The sequence below is a fragment of the Lissotriton vulgaris genome, chromosome 12, assembly GCF_964263255.1.
Source record: "Lissotriton vulgaris chromosome 12, aLisVul1.2, whole genome shotgun sequence".
NCBI lineage: Eukaryota > Metazoa > Chordata > Amphibia > Caudata > Salamandridae > Lissotriton > Lissotriton vulgaris.
Window position 1 is genome coordinate 782,253,749 of NC_141700.1, and position 19,154 is coordinate 782,272,902.

Genomic DNA, 19,154 nt, shown 5'->3' on the forward strand with positions numbered 1-19,154 from the left:
ACGGACAATACGACCACTATGTATTACCTGAACAAGCAGGGAGGAACTCGATCGAGGACCCGATCACTGGAGGCTCAGGCTCTCTGGCATTGACTCTTAGCGAGGAATCTATAGATAACAGCAGTACACCTACCGGGAGAGCAGAATTCACAGGCAGATGCTCTAAGTTGGCACTTTGAGGACCAGCAGGACTGGGTTCTAAACGACAGTCGTCAAAGAAATTTTTAAAGAATGGGGTCATCCAAGCATCGATCTGTTCGCAGACGACACAAACAAAAAATGCAGAGGCTTCACCTCAAGGTACTACCAGCCAGGGTCGAAAAGGAATGCCCTTTTGATCAGCTGATATGGGGCTTTGTGTACGCCTTTCCACCTCTCACACTCATCCTTAAGGTGGTGATCAACCTCTCACATTCAGACATGAGGATGATTCTGATTGCTCCGGACTGGCCAAGACATTGGTGGTACCTGGACCTTCTGCACCTGTCAGAATGCCCCCACAGGAGTCTGCAGTGCAGACCGGATCTGCTGTCCAAGATGAACGGGAACATTCATCCCCCCAACGTTCCCTCACTGAGCTTGGCAGCATGGCTCCTGAGGTCCTCCAGTATGGTCATTTAGGACTTCCTCAAGACTGCATGACCATCTTGAAAGAAGCTAGAAGACCCTCCACAAGGCACTCCTTTGCTTGTAAATGGAAATGTTTTTATTTATGGTGTGTGCAAAATAATTGTAATCCTACCAAGGGACCGGAGGAAGTGATTTTACCATACCTGCTTCACTTAGCTAAGGCAGGCCAAAATTCTCTTCCATTAAGCTGCACCTAGCTGCCATTACGGCTATAGGTGTTCTCCTTCTCAGCTGTCCTTTTTTCAACTACAGGTATTAAAGAACTTCTTACAAGGGCTAAAGCAGGCATACCCTCCTGTTCGGCCTCCTTCACCTACCTGGGAGCTGAACTTGGTTCTTGTTAAATTGATGGGTCCCCAATTTGAGCCTATCCACAAAGCAACTCTACAACACCTTACGTGGGAGGTGGCTTTCTTAGTGGCTATTACCTCAGCTCGTAGGGTGTGCAAAATTCAAGCCCTCTGCTCAAAAGAACCATACACAGTGTTCCATTTCAATAGAGATGTTTTAAGAACCCATCCCTCCTTTCTTCAGAAGGTGGTGTCAGATTTCCATGTCCACTAAACCATTTCACTACCGACTTTTTTTCCTAATCCCTCTAATTCAGCTAGGAGGTCCCTTCACTCATTAAACCTGAAAAGGGTTTTAAAGTTCTACTTGGACAGATCTAAATCAATTAGACAATCTGACCTTTTACTACAATTATGGTCTAGTACCATAAATCAACATTATTCCACTGTTTGTTCTTCACAAATAAAAAGTAAAAGGTTCTCTATTGTGAAAACGAATCAATTATATGTGTTCTAACTGTCACAATAGAGCATTTATGACTTACACAATGTCCGAGTACCTAATGCTGATAATTAAGTGCTTAAATTGCGAAATGTCAGAATAATTCGAAAATTTCTGTTTTATTAAATGAACCACTAATCCCACAATGCACCCTAACAGTCAGGTGGGATATATATGGTAAACATAGTTGATCACTCACTTACCGTGAACAAAGCCTGTTCCTAGGCTGAAACGCGTTGGTCTGAGTTGGAGCAATAAACGCTCGTAAAAAAACAACCTGGAACTTTGTTGTGCCGCATCTTTTGTGTGAAAATTGAATTTTGGGCCAGGATCCGGCCCCCATGCAGAGCACCCACAACAGAGCGCTCGGAGTCTTGTGGATCACTTTGGAGGTTTGATTAAGTGACCCCTTAGCGCCCGCTTTTGTTGCAACGAGAAGAAGAACCGAGTGAAGTCACCTGAGGTCGAGCGCCGTGAGACGGTGTCGGAGGACGCCGTCGGACTGGGAGTCTCCCGAAGGTGAGTGGCGAAAGAAGCCATTGTGTTACACCCGAGCAACAAGCGCTGTGTTCTCCGTAACGCCCACCAGTGAAACTGCTGCCGTATACACTACGGAGGTTTCGAGAGGCGACCGGGGGAAAAGTTCCATCGAGATGATATAAATATTTACGCTCCGTCAAAAGCTCAGTAAAGTGAAAGTGGAAAGACATTAGCCTTAAGGAAGCACGCCCGCATTGTGTAAATAATTCAACAAACCCCATAATGGAAGCGTGAGTTGCAAAACGCGCCGACAAAGCGAACAACATGTTCAAAACCACCGCTAACACAGAGAAAGACAAAGAAAACCCTAGCGCCAATAATGCCAATGTACCGCAAGCGAATGCCTTAAAACAAATGTACAACCAAGTAGAAAAACTGTACAAAAAGGAAATTAACAAAAGTTGGGAGGTAATTGCTTTAGAAAAATACATCGAAGTAAAAAGAATCCCACGAGGATTGAGAATCTTCACAATGCCGACACATCCAGAAACCAAAAGAGAATTGATTGAAGAAAGGATGCAAAACAACACTGCGTGTTCACTGAACATGATGCACATTTTAATAAAACATGCTAAAATCATACTTTATCACAACAAAAATCAACGAAATCGAAGATAAAATCAAACAACATCCCGACAAAGGAGAAACAACTAAACTAAGGAAAGAAATGGATGAAAGACTAGAAAAATATGAAACTGAGATAGAAGAGCGCAAAGAACGCAAATTTAAAAGGATTGAAAAAGATTACCTCTCAGGGAGGATACTAACATTTGCTTGCAGATTTGACCATTTGAAAAATAATTTCCCAAAGGGAACCACACCACCAAGTACCAGTGGATCACAATCAAGTGATGGAATTGAGAGCGAAACAAGTGACACTGGTTACGATTTTTTAGAAGACGTGCGGCTCTGGAATCTGGACAAATCTTTGTCCCGAGGAGGGAGCCGCGGAAGAGGAACATCTCGCGGCAGAGGAAGGGGGTCAAACACCGCTGCCGGAAAACAAGGAAAACCCGAAGAGCCAAAAGGAAGAAAAACCTACCCCTTACGAAATCGAAAATAGAGAACTTAATAATAAATCTGTCAAAACATGAACTCACTGAGGAGGAAAGCTCTCTATTGAACAAAGAACTCTCTTTCTGCCCTGAGAAACATTTTAACCCTGTCGAAACAAGAATTGATTTTTACAAATATGTCCGTAAACTGAAACTAGCAAAAATACATGCACGGCGACCAAAACAATCTGAGAACATAGAAGTATTAACAATCCCCGATGATGAATCACCGTGGCAGATCCAAGAGGTCCCTGATTTACAAGACATCTTTGGATTACTTTATGAAGAGGATACCTCAATGTTATCAGGATCTCAACTGATGGAAGACTTGAATATAAGAACAGATCGGAGGATCAATAGTGGATTAAAAAACAAATCAAACTTCTGTCCAACATTATCACCGGGCAACAGAATTGACATGTTTTCTGAAGCGGTAGTGGAAGAAATAGACAAACTTTCAAATATCCGGAAGAAAAATAACAGAGAAAATCTAACCAGTAAGGAAAGAGATGGTATAAAAACACTGAATGACGATCCATGCCTGACGATAAAGCCAGCAGACAAAGGCGGCAATATTGTCTTAATGGAAACCAAAAATTACATCAAAGAAGCTAACAGACAACTAAACAACCCAACCAACTACAGCAAATTGGAAAAGAATCCTCTGAATGAGATGGTATTACATCTAAACGGACTACTGGAGAACTGGCAAAAAGAAGGATTATTAACAGAATATGAAAAAAGTTCCTTACTAATAAATTTCCAATAATCCCGACGATTTATTTACTTTTTGCCTAAAGTACATAAGACATTGACCGATCCACCAGGGAGACCAATTGTCTCATCATGCTCAAGTCTATACGAAAATATCTCACAGTACGTAGACCTGTTTCTAGCCCCAATTGCGAAAAGTCAAAGCTCGTAAATAAGACACTGGGGACTTTTTACGAATACTAGAGAATATCTCTTGGAATGAGAATTACTTGATGGTTACAATTGATGCTGTCTCCCTCTATACTTCTATAAAACACGAAGTAGGACTAAATGCGTGTCGCTACTTTCTGAAACAAAGAAATGTCAGCAATCTTAAACATACAGAAATGCTAATGTCAATGATCAAACTGTGCCTTACGACCAATGTATTCTTGTTCAATCAACAAATTTATAAACAAGAGTGCGGTACTTCAATGGGCATCTCATTTTCACCCAATTATGCTAATACCACTATGGGTTGGTGGGAAAAAACTATGGCATGGGACCCCAAAAACCAAACAGACCTGGAGAAACTGATCTTATGGGTCCGATACATCGATGATTTGTTTTTAATTTGGAACGGCACCAAAACTGAATTTGACTCCTACTATTCCAAACTTTGTTGCAACAGCATTGGGCTAGACTTCACATATAAAACCAGTGAAAAGGAAATTGACTTCCTAGATCTGAAAGTCTATGTAGAAGATGATTAGTTACATACTACTTTATTCCGCAAAGAAACCGCAACCAATAGTATCCTACATAGGACCAGTTTTCACCCTCAACCACTTCTGGCAAGCATTCCATATGGCGAATGCATTCGTATGAAAAGAAATTGCTCAAAAGAAAAAGTTCCAGAAATCTAAATTGAGGAAACTGCTGAAAGACTGAGAACAAGGGGATACAGTCAACAAACTTTGGAAAAATGCAAAAAGAAAGCTGCCAAACAAAACAGAACAACAATACTCATTCCCAAATTGAAAACCGACGATCCAAAAGGACCACCACGCTTTGTAACAATTTACAATAAAGCGGAATCATAAAAAGCAAAATAAAAAAATACTGGCACTTGATATCAGGGGACCCTGATATCGGGAAGATTGTAGGAACAGAACCAACTATTACCTACAAAAAAACCATCTCACTGAAAGATAAACTGGTACATAGCCATTTCAAAGAGAAAAAAAACACTAAACAAAGCAACTGGTTAACGGACCAAAGAAATGGATTCAAAAAATGTAATGCTTGCAAAGCATGCAAAATTGGCCAAAATAAAACCACTTTTGAAGACACTGATGGTAAAAGTTCCCCAATCATTGGAAAAATAAACTGTTCATCCACACGTTATATACATAATACAGTGCAAATGTGGATCCAAATACATAGGAAGTACCACCTGTGCTCTAAAAAAACGAATTCTAGAGCACATTAGAGCAGTCACATGGCATCCTGTCAAAAAAGTGACTGGAGAGCCATGTCTTACTATGGGATACATATGATTGACATGGATGAACGTGGAGGCAAAAGAAAACGTAAATTGCGACAAACTGAATCAGAGTTTATTAGACTTAAAACAAAAATGCCCAGAGGGATGAACTTTGACGAGGAACTTTACGTACATTTAGAATGAAATCAGTGAACAACCAAATGAACTGCGATGGTGCAATGCTAATACATGAACTTTATAAATTGGGTACTATACCAAATTATTTGTGAAGAACAAACGGTGAAATAATGTTGATTTATGGTACTAGACCATAATTGTAGTAAAAGGTTCTCTATTGTGAAAACGAATCAATTATATGTGTTATAACTGTCACAATAGAGCATTTATGACTTACACAATGTCAGAGTACCTAATGCTGATAATTAAGTGCTTAACTTGCGAAATGTCAGAATAATTCGAAAATTTGTTTTATTAAATGAACTACTAATCCCACAATGCACCCTAACAGCCAGGTGGGATATATATAGTAAACATAGTTGATGACTCACTTACCGTGAACAAAGCCTGTTCCTAGGCTGAAAAGCGTTGGTCCGAGTTGGAGCAATAAACCCTCGTAAAAAAACAACCTGGAACTTTATTGTGCCGCATCTTTTGTGTGAAAATTGAATTTCGGGCCAGGAGATAGATAGATAGATAGATAGATAGATAGATAGATAGATAGATAGATAGATAGATAGATAGATAGATAGATAGATAGATAGATAGATATATATATATATATATATATATATATATATATATATATATATATATATATATATATATATATATATATATATATATATATATATATATATATACTTTTTATTGCTATTTTTTTACTGTTGGACTCCCACTTCCACTGTAGTAGAGTAGGGTCTGCTATCCTATAGTCACCCCAATTTTTGCTTCACTGGTTTTCGACTTACTGAGGCTGTGGGCCTGCTAATCAGACCCCCAGCTTGCTGTTCGCTCTCTAAATTTATAATACATGTGCTATAGGTACATACCACAATTGGAAATGGACTCCTTGTCAGCCCCTGTACCATGCACTATAGGTGCTCAGGGCATAGGTGCCACCAAGGCCTACCAGGGGCTGCAGCATATCTTTTGCCACCCCTGGCTGGTTCTTAAATTGACACAACTGGCTGATCACTCAGCTGGGGCAAGTGGGTGTAATCACCCCTTGCTTAGATATAGTATACCTATATCTAAAGCTATATCTGGACACATATAAACTTGTGAGTCACTCCTATGGAAGGTCTTATCAATCCTGGAGGCAGAGTGCGTGGTTTAATGTGAGATGGAGCTCTGGCATGAGCTGAGCCTGTCTGCACCTGTCGGGAACAACTCCTAAGCTGATCCGGGATAATGCCATACCATATACTATTAGGTGCCTTATAATCCTCGCGGTTATATAGCAACTTTGGTTTGGCTTTATCAAAACATGTCGTGTAAGGTGTCATGGAATACTACCCCCTCGCCAGTTCTGGTGACGGGGGTAGCATTCCACCCTTCTAGAGGGAGAAGACATGTTACTTTACTGAAACGCAGTTGATTTTAAAAGAGTCTCAGATCCACAAAATGGATGCCTCTGCCACAGACACGGGTCTGGCCTCCTGCTGCTGACCGAAACTCAGCAAATGGTGGCCTGGACAAAGGGTTTCCTGTCGCAGGGCGGTGTTACACCACCCCAGACAAGAGACAGTGGATTGTAGCAGGGAGGTTTCAAAGAAACCAGACACTGCCTGGGGAGCACAAGGCTGCCCCTTGCATAATCCGGCCAAACCGGTTCTGGGGCACACCAGCCCCAGTCCCAGCCCGGCCTGGATCAAAGGAAAGGGGTGTATCCACCCCCTTCCTGGGTCCCACCCATAGGAGGGGACCTAGCAGGTAATCCAGCCCACCAGATTCGAATAAGAGTGGGAGCAGTGCCAATGCAACTCAGATTATCCTGAAGAAACATAAGAAAAGAAACTCTGGACCCTTCGACATCCTACTCAACGTAGAAGACTGAAGAATCTCCCTTGTGGCCAAGGAGTGACCACCCTGTGCAAACAGGCACCATCCAGCACCTCGACCCTTGCTTTGTTGCAGTTCCCGCCGGAACTCGAGCGACCGAGATCAAGCTTGCCTGCCTTCCTCCAGCCCGATCCACAGTCCCTGCAGAGCTGAGACCCGTGGAGGCGACCGGAAGCGTGGGGCACGCCATCTTGAAAAGGCCATGAGACGCTGACTGCGCAGCCCACGAGTGACCCTCGAAGCTGTGCACCGGGGTTTGAGAAGCCCCAACCCTGAGCTACACTTGCACCAAAGCTACCCCCTCCACACTAGACGAGTGCTGCGTGGGGCCCTTCTGCTTATGTTCGCTTGACCCGTTGGCTCGGTCACTTGCCAGCCGGCTTGTGGCCCCTGTGCCGACGAAAACCTTAAACCGACTTGCTTTTCTGGTTGCTCCAGATTTGCACCAGCTCCTGTGAAAAGGAGCCCCCGCTCTGACCCTCCTGGTCTGAGTGAGAAGCAATCTCCCGGTTCCGCGTGGATTGCTTTGGCCAAGTGCTGTTTGCTCCAATCTCGCAGCAGACTGCGCTGACGGTGAGAGCCTGCGTGGGACAGATCGTGCCCTGCTCCTGGACGTCGCAGATGCCCCAGAGCCCACGTGACAGCGGAGAGAAGCTCCTCGACAGCCATCTGATTGCGCCCGACATTGCCTGGTTCCGTCCTGGTTCCACCCTGGTCACTGCTGAGTGACCCAGACTCTGTCCCCTGTGCTTTCAGATTCTTCTCGACTTCGATCCACCCTTGGATCACACCGGACACTTCTGCTTCCATATTCATTATGTGTTTACAAAAGCAGTTATTTAATATTGCATTGTTTAGCCTCCAATATGGGGGCTGCATTGGTATGAGAAATGTTTTATATATATATATATATATATATATATATATATATATATATATATATATATATATATATATATATATATATATATATATATATGTGTATGTATGTATATATATATATATGTATATATATATATGTATATATATATGTATATATATATGTGTATATATATATGTGTATATATATATGTATATATATGTTGCAAGAGCTCGCCTCCGTCTCCACAAGAAGACTACAGCCACACACCAGCAAAGACGAGGTAGACCCAGTTTTCGTGCTTGTCTTTTTTATTTATTTAGCTTCAAAGTGCAACCATGTCAGCCACGACGCGTTTCGGCAGATCCCTGCCTTGATCACATGACAACAGTGTCGTGGAGTACACCTCCTTTTAAAGTGCCAGTGCATACAAATGGACATAGAAAGAATACTATTTTGCATCTTTCTTCCTCATTATCAAAGTGTGGTACGTAAAATACAAAGTGCAAAAAATAATTGTAAAATACATTTGTTGAAACAAATGAAAATTCATTCTTTCAAAATGTTTCTTGTATAATACAGATATTTGATATGTACTGTTTTTTGATTGTCCATTCACATTTAATACTGTAGTGCATCCCCGTGAATCTAACTAAAGAGAATTTATACTAAAACATTTATCAAAAATGTGATAGAAAGAAAAACCTCTTTGTCCCTAAACTAAAATGATAACCCATGTGCATAACGAAAGTATTTTTTCAAAAATTAATTGTGAACACATGAAGATACCTTTCCAAAAAGCAGTTCAGAAAAAATTAATTAATAGTTATTTCCAATGTTCTTTCAAGACAAATCCAAGGTAAGTATCATATATACATCCATCACTCTCCAAAGGTTCTAACCAAATAAATAATTGCAATTCAATATAAATGTACAAACGAGTGCTTCCCACAATTGATCATGATTACTAAAGTTGTAAATAATGATATTTGATCAATCCACTCATGGTTTCATTAAAATTGCATAAATAGTTAAAATTCCTTATGGAGTATCAAAAATATATATATATGTACATATGTCTTTATCCTCATATAAAATTCCTTATTTACAATACAAAATCAATTCATTGGATATTTACAACCCGAAATGAATGGAAGTTCAAACTCGCATGTCCTCATATATTAAACTGATAAGCAAAGCGTAAGTATGCACTTCTTCTTAAAGGCTAATACTATTAGGTACTCATTCCAAAAATGTATACAAATCTTCCGTCCTATTGAGACCTTTAGGCTGCTTGGTATCTAAGGACAAGATGTAATGAGTCTCAAGTCTACGAAGCATGCCTTCCCTATCCCCTCCTCTTCTCTGCGCGGGGACTGTATCTATGATATAGTATCTTAGGTCTTTCAAATTGCCACCATGGACTTCGTGGAAGTGTCTTGCCACGGGATAATTAGGGTCGTTGTTGGTGATCGCCCTAATATGTTGTAATATCCTCTTATGGCTTGGAAGCTTAGTACTGCCCACGTATTTTAGATTACAGGTGCACTCAAGAATGTATACCACAAAATCACTCTTGCATGTCAAGTGAAACTTGATATATTGTGGTTTGGAGCTGAAAGCTGTTAAGAAGGAAGTTTTGTTCACTCCAAAAGAACATGCTTTACAGCTGGAGCACTTGTAAAACCCTTTGCGCGCTAGGGACAGACCTGTACTGTCCTTGTATTCTGGACTGCATCTTACAAGAACATCCCCCATAGATGTTGCTTTTCTATAGGTGATGGCAGGGTATTCTGGAAGAGAGTCTCCAATAACCGGATCCTCTTTTACAAGGTGCCAGTTGCGTTGGATAATTTTTCGCAGTTCCCTATGTTGGCGGTTATAGCTCATAATAAGTCTGGGTGCCCCGTCAGACATTGTTGTGCTACTGGTGTTATCTACCGTCAACATTTCTGCGTTTAGTAGGAGTTCTTCTCTTGATTTTAACCTTGATTTGGCCATTGCCGCATCAATTACCTTAGCGCTATAGCCTCTTGCAAGGAACCTACACTTACTCTCCTGTTGACACCTCCTGAGTTCCCCTTCATCGCTGCATATTCTACGTAACCGCAGCATTTCCCCATAGGGGATGCTGTGAATAAGATGACTCGGATGTGCGCTGCTAGCGTGTAGAAGGGTATTCCCTGCAGTCTGTTTTCTATGCAGGGTGGTCTTTATCTTGCCTTCCTCAATTGTAACTAGGACATCCAGGAAGGAAACCTGTTTATCGCTTATGTCAGATGTAAAACTCAAATTGATGTCATTCACATTGATGCTGTTTATAAAGCTCTGCGCCTCCTGTTTACTGCCTTTCCACACAATGATCAAGTCATCAATATACCGTAAGTAAGATATTATATTATTGGTACAGATATCCTGATATGCCTCCCTGAGGACCAACTCCTCCCACCAGCCCATAAACAAACAGGCATAACTGGGGGAGAAGCTGGCCCCCATGGCAACACCCTGAACCTGACGGTACATTTGCTTGTTAAAGAGGAAAAGGTTATGTTCCAAACAAAACAAAAGCATGTCCTTTAACATTTTGTTGTGCATAGTGAATTCAATAGGTCTTCTGGATAAAAAATATTGTATAGCTTTCATCCCGTCCCTGTTGCGGATACAAGTATATAATGAAGAAACATCCAGAGTTAGTAAAAGATACCCTGTTTCCCATTTAACTTTAGCTATCTTAGATAGGAAATCCCCTGTGTCTTTCACATATGACTTTAGTTGATGCACGTGTTCTTGTAAAAAGAAGTCTATATACTGCGAGAGATTTTCCAGGGGTCCATCACATGCTGCGATGATTGGTCTCCCTGGGGGTGTTTCTTTGTTCTTATGGATTTTGGCAATGAAATAAATTACTGGCGTACGTGGATGTTCTTTTTTTAGGAACTTGAACTCCTCCATGTCCAAAAGCCCCAAACTTTTCCATGCCAGTAGTTTGCTAGCCAATTCATCTTGCATCTGTTTGTATTTTATTGGTGAGCTATGGTGGTAACACTGGACATCGCTGAGCTGTTTATTTGCTTCAGAGAGATATTGTGCTAACGGCCACAGCACAATATTACCTCCCTTGTCCGAATTTCTTATAACCACTTGATTATCATTTTTTAATCTATCCATTAGATTGTCATATTGAATTTGTTCCTTGGTCCTTCTTTTCTTGGTCATTTGAATCTTTGTGTGCAGTTTCTTGATTTGCGCAACTACAGTATCATTGAAAACATCAATTGTATCCTTAGTTGTAATTGGAACAAACTTAGATTTTCTTTTGAACGGTGTATCCGGTTTTTTATTTACCAGACTCATTGCTTGTTGTGAATTGAGAACTGGAAAATCTTGGGAACTTTCTGCGTTTTGTGACTCCAAATTGTTTGGGGAAGCCAATCGGGTATTTATTATTTCTTGAACAGATGTTAGCAGCTCGTAATCTCCTGCTGCCAAATTTATATTGTCTGCCAATGGATCTTCTTGTGTACCCTTATTTTTTGTTTTATTGGTAGGCTGCGTTTTGTGAAATTTTCGTAATTTCAATTTACGGATAAATTTGAACACATCCGCCCTGGTTTTTGTATAGTGAAAATTGCTCTCAGGGCAATATGATAAGCCAAGTGACAGCAGTTGTTTCTCCGCCGTTGTCAGATCAATGTTAGCTAGGTTTATTATAGTGTTCGAATCCGTGTTCATTTCATGTGCTTCTACTTTTTGGTTCCCCGTTTGTTGTTCCAAGCACCCCTGCCCCGCCCCCCTCGCTTTGTTGCGTTTCCTCTGGGCGGCCCTCCGCTCCCGCCTGCTCCTTGTCCGTTTTTTGCCGGTTGTGGTTTGCCAGCTGAGCGTAACGTATCCCTTCTTGTCTTACTTATGTACTCAAGCTCCTCACCCATTGTCAGTGTTGTGGCATCCTCCTCCTCATATTCGGATCCACTTTCCGTGTATACACTAGAGCCTGACGCTGAAGACATCTCTGTTTGTGGTTCTCTCTCTGGTTGTGCTGAGCTGGAGGGCTGCGGGTTCTGGCCCGTTTTTTCAGTGCTCGGTTTGCCTGATTTGTTCTTTCTCATGGAGTCATATTTCCTTGAGAATGTGAAAATCCTCCCATTTTCATAGTCCTCTTTGTCCCTTCTAAATTTGTATGATTTGCGATTTTTTATTTTGTCCTCTTCCTTTTTTAGTTTGCGTTCCATTTCCTCCTCAAATTTTACTTTGGAGGCTTGTGGGTCACTCATTGTTAAAATTTCACTGCGCAATGCATCTATTTTCTGAAGGATTTCCCCTCTGTCAATTTCCGCATGCTTCACCAATAACTCGACTAATTTCCTTGAAGAGTCCAGGTTGCATTGCGCCCATTCCGCCATTAATGCCGGGTTTGGAGTGTCATATGTGGGTGCTATCATTATTCGTAACCCTCTAGGGATCCTGTTCACCTCTAAGTATCGACTGAGGGACTTCGCTTCCCACCATTATATATATGTACATATATATGTGTATATATATATGTATATATATATGTACATATATATACATATATATACATATATATACATATATATATACATATATACATATATATATATACATATATATATATACATATGTATATATATATATGTATATATATATGTATATGTATATGTATGTATATGTATGTATATGTATATATATATATGTATATATATGTATGTATAGTGTATATATGTATATATAGTGTGTATATGTATATATGTGTGTATATATGTATATGTGTGTGTATATATGTATATGTGTGTGTATATGTGTGTGTATATATGTATATGTGTGTGTATATATGTATATGTGTGTATATATGTATATGTGTATGTTTTTTTTATATATCATTTTGTATTATTTCCGGGGTCTCCCCGCCCATGGGCGGGAATATTCAGTGCTTAAGACTTTGATGAGGATACCCCTGGAAGAGAACTATGGATTACAGGTCAGTAATTTATCTTTCGTGATTGACACATGCATATCCAACCAATGGAGGTCTTGAGGTAAATGTACTGTTTGTAGTGACTGCAGCCTTTTCTTTATAATTATGGCATATGAGTGAGGAACTCTTTCACCATTCTGCTTCTGTTCTTTTCCTCCTTTAACTGCCTGTCTATCTGTTCACACATGCTTCTTGACACCCACTCTGTGACCTCTAATGCCTTCACCGTTTTTTGCTGTGGTTGTGTTATCCTAAGACAATACCTTGATATACCAGCTCTTCATCAGCAGTGCCAGTGCGCCTGTGTCAGTTGACCTTTGCAGGTTAGTTTAGAAGGGTCGTAAGCAGTAAACGGAAAACCATGGTTTGCAAACATTATGAAATTATTAATAAATGAAGCTTGCACACAATCTTTTTTTGGCATAAAACATTCTGATGTTTGGAGCTGTCAGTTGGCAAAAAGTGTTGGATCTACTGTTACAAAGAGTATGTTCCATTTTACGCCTTCTTGATCTAGTTTGTATTTCTTTGCAGGTTTACTCCAGAGCCAACGAGCACGAACCATGCGGCTGGTGGCTGGCGAGGGTCCGGATGATGAAAGGCGATGTATGTACTGGTGGAGTACGAGGGAAAGTAATGTGAGGTTGGGAGACCTTGCTGATAGATGTCTCAGCTTTCTCTTTATTTTGTGGATCTCTATCAGTGTGGGTTTCTGGGAATAAATGACCTTCTTGTACCATAGAAAGAGCGTATTGGCTAAGGTTGGGGCATTTAGTTTCTCACTAATAGACTAGTGTGACTTGACCCATTCCTGATCCTCTTCTACAAATCATACTAATACAGCCAAGCTGTATCCTAATCCCAGCCTTTGGGTAGACTACGACTTGGCGGTGGTACCTTAAACTGTTACTCAGTGTTGTAAATAATATAATTTGCTGCAGGTATCATGCATGAAAACATTCAGAATGCCACTGTGCCTTCTCCTTGCCTGGTACGCATAATGACTCCTAAAACATTTTCCATTATTTTAAAATGAGTTTGTATCCTGCTTATCTTGGTCATTTGATCAGCACCCTTTGCCTAGCCTTGTTTATGGTTTCTTCTCTCGTCTTGACCTTGTATAGTAAATTGTACATCTCTTGTAGAGTGAAAAGGGCACCTATGCCCCCTTGGCAGCCTCTGTTAACACACCAAGTCTTCACTGCATATTTAGTCTCAGCAGACACCTGCATTATATAAAAAAACACAGTTCTCTGTCATGTTATCTGACACTAATTAAAGGTAGAATGTTTCCACATGTGCGTAACCATGGATTTTCTTTTACAAAATATTTTGAAATGGAACATGAAAACCTGTCCCTAAGAGGCAACATTGGTTTTTTTTCTTTTTCAAATATAGGCAGTCTTCTCAATTAGTTATATTATATCTGGTTAACTGAAAGCACCTTTGTAACAGTACATTTTAAGAGAGAGAAAAAGATGGAAACTGTTCTCTCACTAAAACTTAAAAATATTGGCCAATCGATGTGGACACTTAGCAAACTCTGGAATCTGCCCTATCTGATCAAGCCCATCAAGGTTTATTTTTCCACTCACTTAGAAAGAAACCAGATCCGTTATTTCTTTGTCTGGATTTTTGCATTTACTCAATGATTAAGGACTTGTGTTGGTTATTTCACCATTTTTGCTGTATGCTGGGTAGATTTTATATCTTATCTGTTAGTAGTTTATTGTACTTCCATTTTTTTTCTGTGACCATGGCTGCCTAATTCAACAGGTCTTTCAGTGTTTGGGGGCTCTGTATACGCACCACTCCAGCGAGCTGATGTCAGTTCCTTTCTTTCCACTACACAATCATATGCATATCCGGAGCTCCCTTCTTGTCTCTCAGACACTTAACTCAATATTTTCCACACATTTTCTTGTGTGTGCAAGGTATGTCACTGCCTAAAACCACAGGTTCTAGGTCCTGTAGGGACTGTCATAAACAAGTGTTTGTGACGAATCCTCACTAGGTGTGCCTGGGGTCGAGCCACAAGCCATCTGTGAACACGAGGCAAATCTTTACATTGCCAAGCGTAAGAAGACTCCTCACTCGGACCGTTCCAAGTTACATTCTGTATCCTAGGCTTGATCTCGGTCCAGTTCCAGGAGTCGACTGAACTGCTCCAGAGGTTGGCTCTTCATCATGCTTGTAATCCTCAGGTAAGCATAGGAAACACAAAAATCGAAGCAGGATTCTGCTTACTCGCGCTACTCTCATTCGCCTGAGTAACCTTTTACCTAGAATACTGCCGACGGATTCGCCCTCAGCACTAGCTAGGCCCTCCGAGCCCATCTGGTTCCTACACCGCCTCTGATGCTACGACCTATACCTGCCCGAGCACATCAATGCGACATTTAACATTGCCACCTGAGGAGTCAGCCCAGATTCTCCTCTCCCAGACTCAGTTGGTGCTGGTCCAACCCCGATGAGTGTTGCGGCTGAAGAGCTGCTTTCCCCACTTGAATTACCTCATGGTCGACAACACTTTCTGCATTTCCTTTTTGGGACGGATTCAGATTATGACTGTGTTCTGGGTGATGAGTTTGCTCAGCACTACCAGGATGAAAGTTGGTGTGAGGACTTACAGGAGGTTAGTGGCCTCGATACCTCTCCAGAGACTGGTCTTTTTCTCCCCCCTAGACCAGCCACAGAGCAGTCTGCTTCCTACACCAAGGTGATTCATTCTTTCAATGAAGCGTTGATGGATACCCTATTGAGGGATTTGGCCATGCCGTGCTCTGGCCTACCGGTCAGTCGACAAATTGCTAGGCGCCATTGTCTTGCTTCAGACAGCCTGGCTTTTTAGGTCGAGCCTAGAGCAGCGCATGTAGTGCTAGCTCGACTTTTAGTAACAGGGTTTTCAAAGTGCTACCACAGGCATTTTGGTGGCCTGAAGCTTGGGCGCTCGCAAGCATGCACCTGCCATCTGTCTTTTCTCCTCTGTCACAGGTAATTAAGTGCATCGCAATCACTTTCGGCGCCTGTGCCCTCTGAGGCTCAGCCTTCCTCTTCCTACCCACTCCTTCCCCAGAGGTGCCGGCCCATCTTCACTCCCCTCTCTGGGGGTGCAGACCGTTCCTCTCTCTTCTGAGGTGCAGACCAGTCCTCTGCTCTCTCCCTCGGGGTGCAGACCGTTTTGCACTTATTTGAAGGGCAGTGCTTTTGTCACTCCTTTGAAGCACAGACCCGTCCTCACTCCGCTACCTAAAGGTGCAGACCCGTCCTCACTCCTCTGGGGTGCAGCCCTCCGCCTCACTTCTCCCCCAGAGGAGCAGACCCTTCCTCGCACCAATCCCTGCAGATACAGACCCTTCCTCGCCCGGGCTGCAGCTCTCTTCCTCCCACTCCTCTCCCAGAGGTACCGGCCTGTCTTCACTTCTCTCCCCGGAGGACCAGTTCATCCCTCAAAGCTTTCAGCAGTCCGGCCTGGCTGCCCTCTCTGTGCCCGTGGTACAGGGTGGACTGGAAGCACCTCCGCCGGTGGGCACCTTGGCGGTCTATGGTGCCCTCTTAGGGGGCTGTTGAAGTTTGGTGCCAGGTTTACTGCCACTTACAGCAGGCGGGCGAAGGAGCTCTGTCCCTTCCAGCCTGTGAGCTCAGCCTCCCGGGTCTGACGAGTGTCCTTGCTGTGCTCTCTCCTCTCTCACGCCCTCTCTTCTTCCTCACACAGGTGGTTCTCTGTCATAGCTCTGCCCGCGTGCGCTCTGAGCGTGATTCTGGTCTCTGCTCTTCCTGTGGTTGCACGTGGTGTGAGTACTCTGTGTGTGTGCTCCTATACTATGTGCACACCTGTGTGCGCCGTTTACGTATTGTCTGTGTACGCTGGTGTCTCTCTGTGGGCCAGCCACTTTCTCTGTGTTTATATCCCAGCGTGTGACGCCATGGCGTCTCTCTGTCAAATTATACAACATGCCAAATTGTTGTCATTCCCTGTATGCTCCTCTGTGTCTTGTAACTCTGTCACTTTCTAGCTTGCACCCATTCTGTTATGCCTTCCTAGGTGTTAGCCTTAAGTCGATGGCTGGTAGCGTGTGTATCTGTCCTACTTTGTCTGCACCTGTACTTCTGCAAGTTTCTATGGGCTTGTCTGTTTGTCTCTTTCGCTATGGATGTCAGTCTGTGTGCGCGTCTTTCTGGCTCCCATCTAGAGTGCGTCTATATGCACGAGTGCACTCTTCAGTGTAGGGCAAGCTCTGTCTAGCCCTGTGTCTGCACATCTCCTTCTCTTTATATTGACTGATGTCTTTGCCCATTCTCTTCCTACCATCGCACATTTCTATCCAATGTCTCTCTCCCTGCTCTTTCTCTATCACATCTGACTTTTCTTTAGCCACAGTGTCCCTCTTTCCATCCTCACACCCAACTTCTCTCAACTGTTTCTATCTTTTGTCCCTTATTTCACGCAACTGCTGCACTTTATCTGCCCTTCTTTCCTTCTTTCTTTATCCTATATTTTTCATCATTCTATTTTCTCATTTGCGATTATCTGTTGATCTTCGCTTCTCACGCACTCGTTCCACTCTATTACCCCCTCTGACTTTACTATGTCTTTGCTTCCCTTTTCTCTTTCTTACCTACCGTCTCCTTCCCTCTCGTGTTCTCTCTGTTTGGTCTTGCATTTTCCTGCTCTTTCTCTTTTCCTCCACTCCCACCCCATCCATTCATCCTCTTCTCTCTTCGCTTAATCTGTGGTTACTCCTTCTCTTCCCTTTTCATGCTTTCGGCTGCGGTTATCCCTTCTCTTCCCTTTTCATGCTTTTGGCTGTGGTCATTTCTTCTACTCCTGTTTAATGTTTTTATCGCACCCCCGTTTTCAACTCTACCTTCTCTTCTTTCAAAACTCCACTCCACTCTCTTCTGTTACCAGTTTGGAGTGACCAGCAGCTCCAGGGCGGAGAAGCCTTGAATAATCAAGGGCTTAGGGACCCCGCAATAGGGTCCTGCTCCTCGTTTAATTCAGAAATAGCTCTCCTCCTGTCTCCTGGAGCTCTTCTCCTGTCTCCTATAGTTCGCTTAAATTCTACCTCCTCTCTATTTGATTACCCTCTACTCTCTTCCGAGGTCTCACACTGGTGTCTCCTCGCTATCATTCCTCCCTTCTCCTTTCGCTCTGTTCTCGCACTGTTGTCTGCGCCCCATGTCTCTTCTGATCTTATCACCGGAGCAGAGGTTCGGACACGGCCACGGTCTCTGATCCATTCTGACTGCCTCTTACCTCAGCCATTATTTTGGGAGGGAGGAGGTGTTGAACACCGTGAATACCGCTCACAGTCCCGGGTGACACCAGGGGCGATCCTGTCCCAGGGAAAACCGCTGCCCGCCTCCTCGTAAGCAACAAACGCAGACAAGTTCTTGTTTGGAAAGGCAAGTTTTAGTGCAGAAACGTGACCGAGATACCGAAGTCCTTTAATACCGATTGAGGCTGATTCATTGGAATGGGGCCGGCCAAGGAAAGTAAGTGCCTCTTTCTACCCAGCTGCCCTTCCTGAAAACTTTTACTGTTTCAGAGCCACAATGATGAACAAGCACTGGCATAGCCAATAGGTCTCGCTTTTGGGACCTTGTAAGTGTTTAGCCATGCAACTGTTGGTGTTGTTGCACCAAGTATATTGTGCTGCATAACTAAATACTTATAAGGTCCCAAAAGCGAGAACTATTGACTATATACTAAGTGGAGTGGTGTGGCTCACTGGTTAGAGCCGGCAGACCCAGGAGTAGAGGACGGCCCGGGACCAGGGTTCAATTCCCGACGCGGCAGGGTCGTGGACCAGGGTCAGCGGACTCGATAATTCTCACCTCGGTGCCTACTCTAACCAGGGATCACACTCTGCAACTCTGGGCAATAGCTTGCCTCATCTCCACAACGGCCCCCCACATACACCGGGGATGCCTGGTTTCACCTTGGAGATACCCAGTAGGGACCATCTCACAGGGAAAGCCAGGACGGGTTCCCCAGCGGTCTATTCGCGCCAGGATACT

The 19,154-nt window shown here is 42.8% G+C and overlaps 1 protein-coding gene across 4 annotated transcripts in view; it reads left to right on the forward strand.

Annotated features, from left to right (window-relative positions):
• FXR2 (FMR1 autosomal homolog 2) overlaps nucleotides 1-19,154 on the forward strand; it is a 395,300-nt gene that overhangs the window by 140,895 nt on the left and 235,251 nt on the right. For all 4 annotated transcript variants that reach the window (XM_086946152.1, XM_086946153.1, XM_086946154.1 and 1 more), the window contains exon 4: nucleotides 13,665-13,736. In XM_086946152.1, coding sequence (XP_086802278.1) covers nucleotides 13,665-13,736 — 72 coding nt within the window. The remainder of the gene's footprint in view (nucleotides 1-13,664; nucleotides 13,737-19,154) is intronic.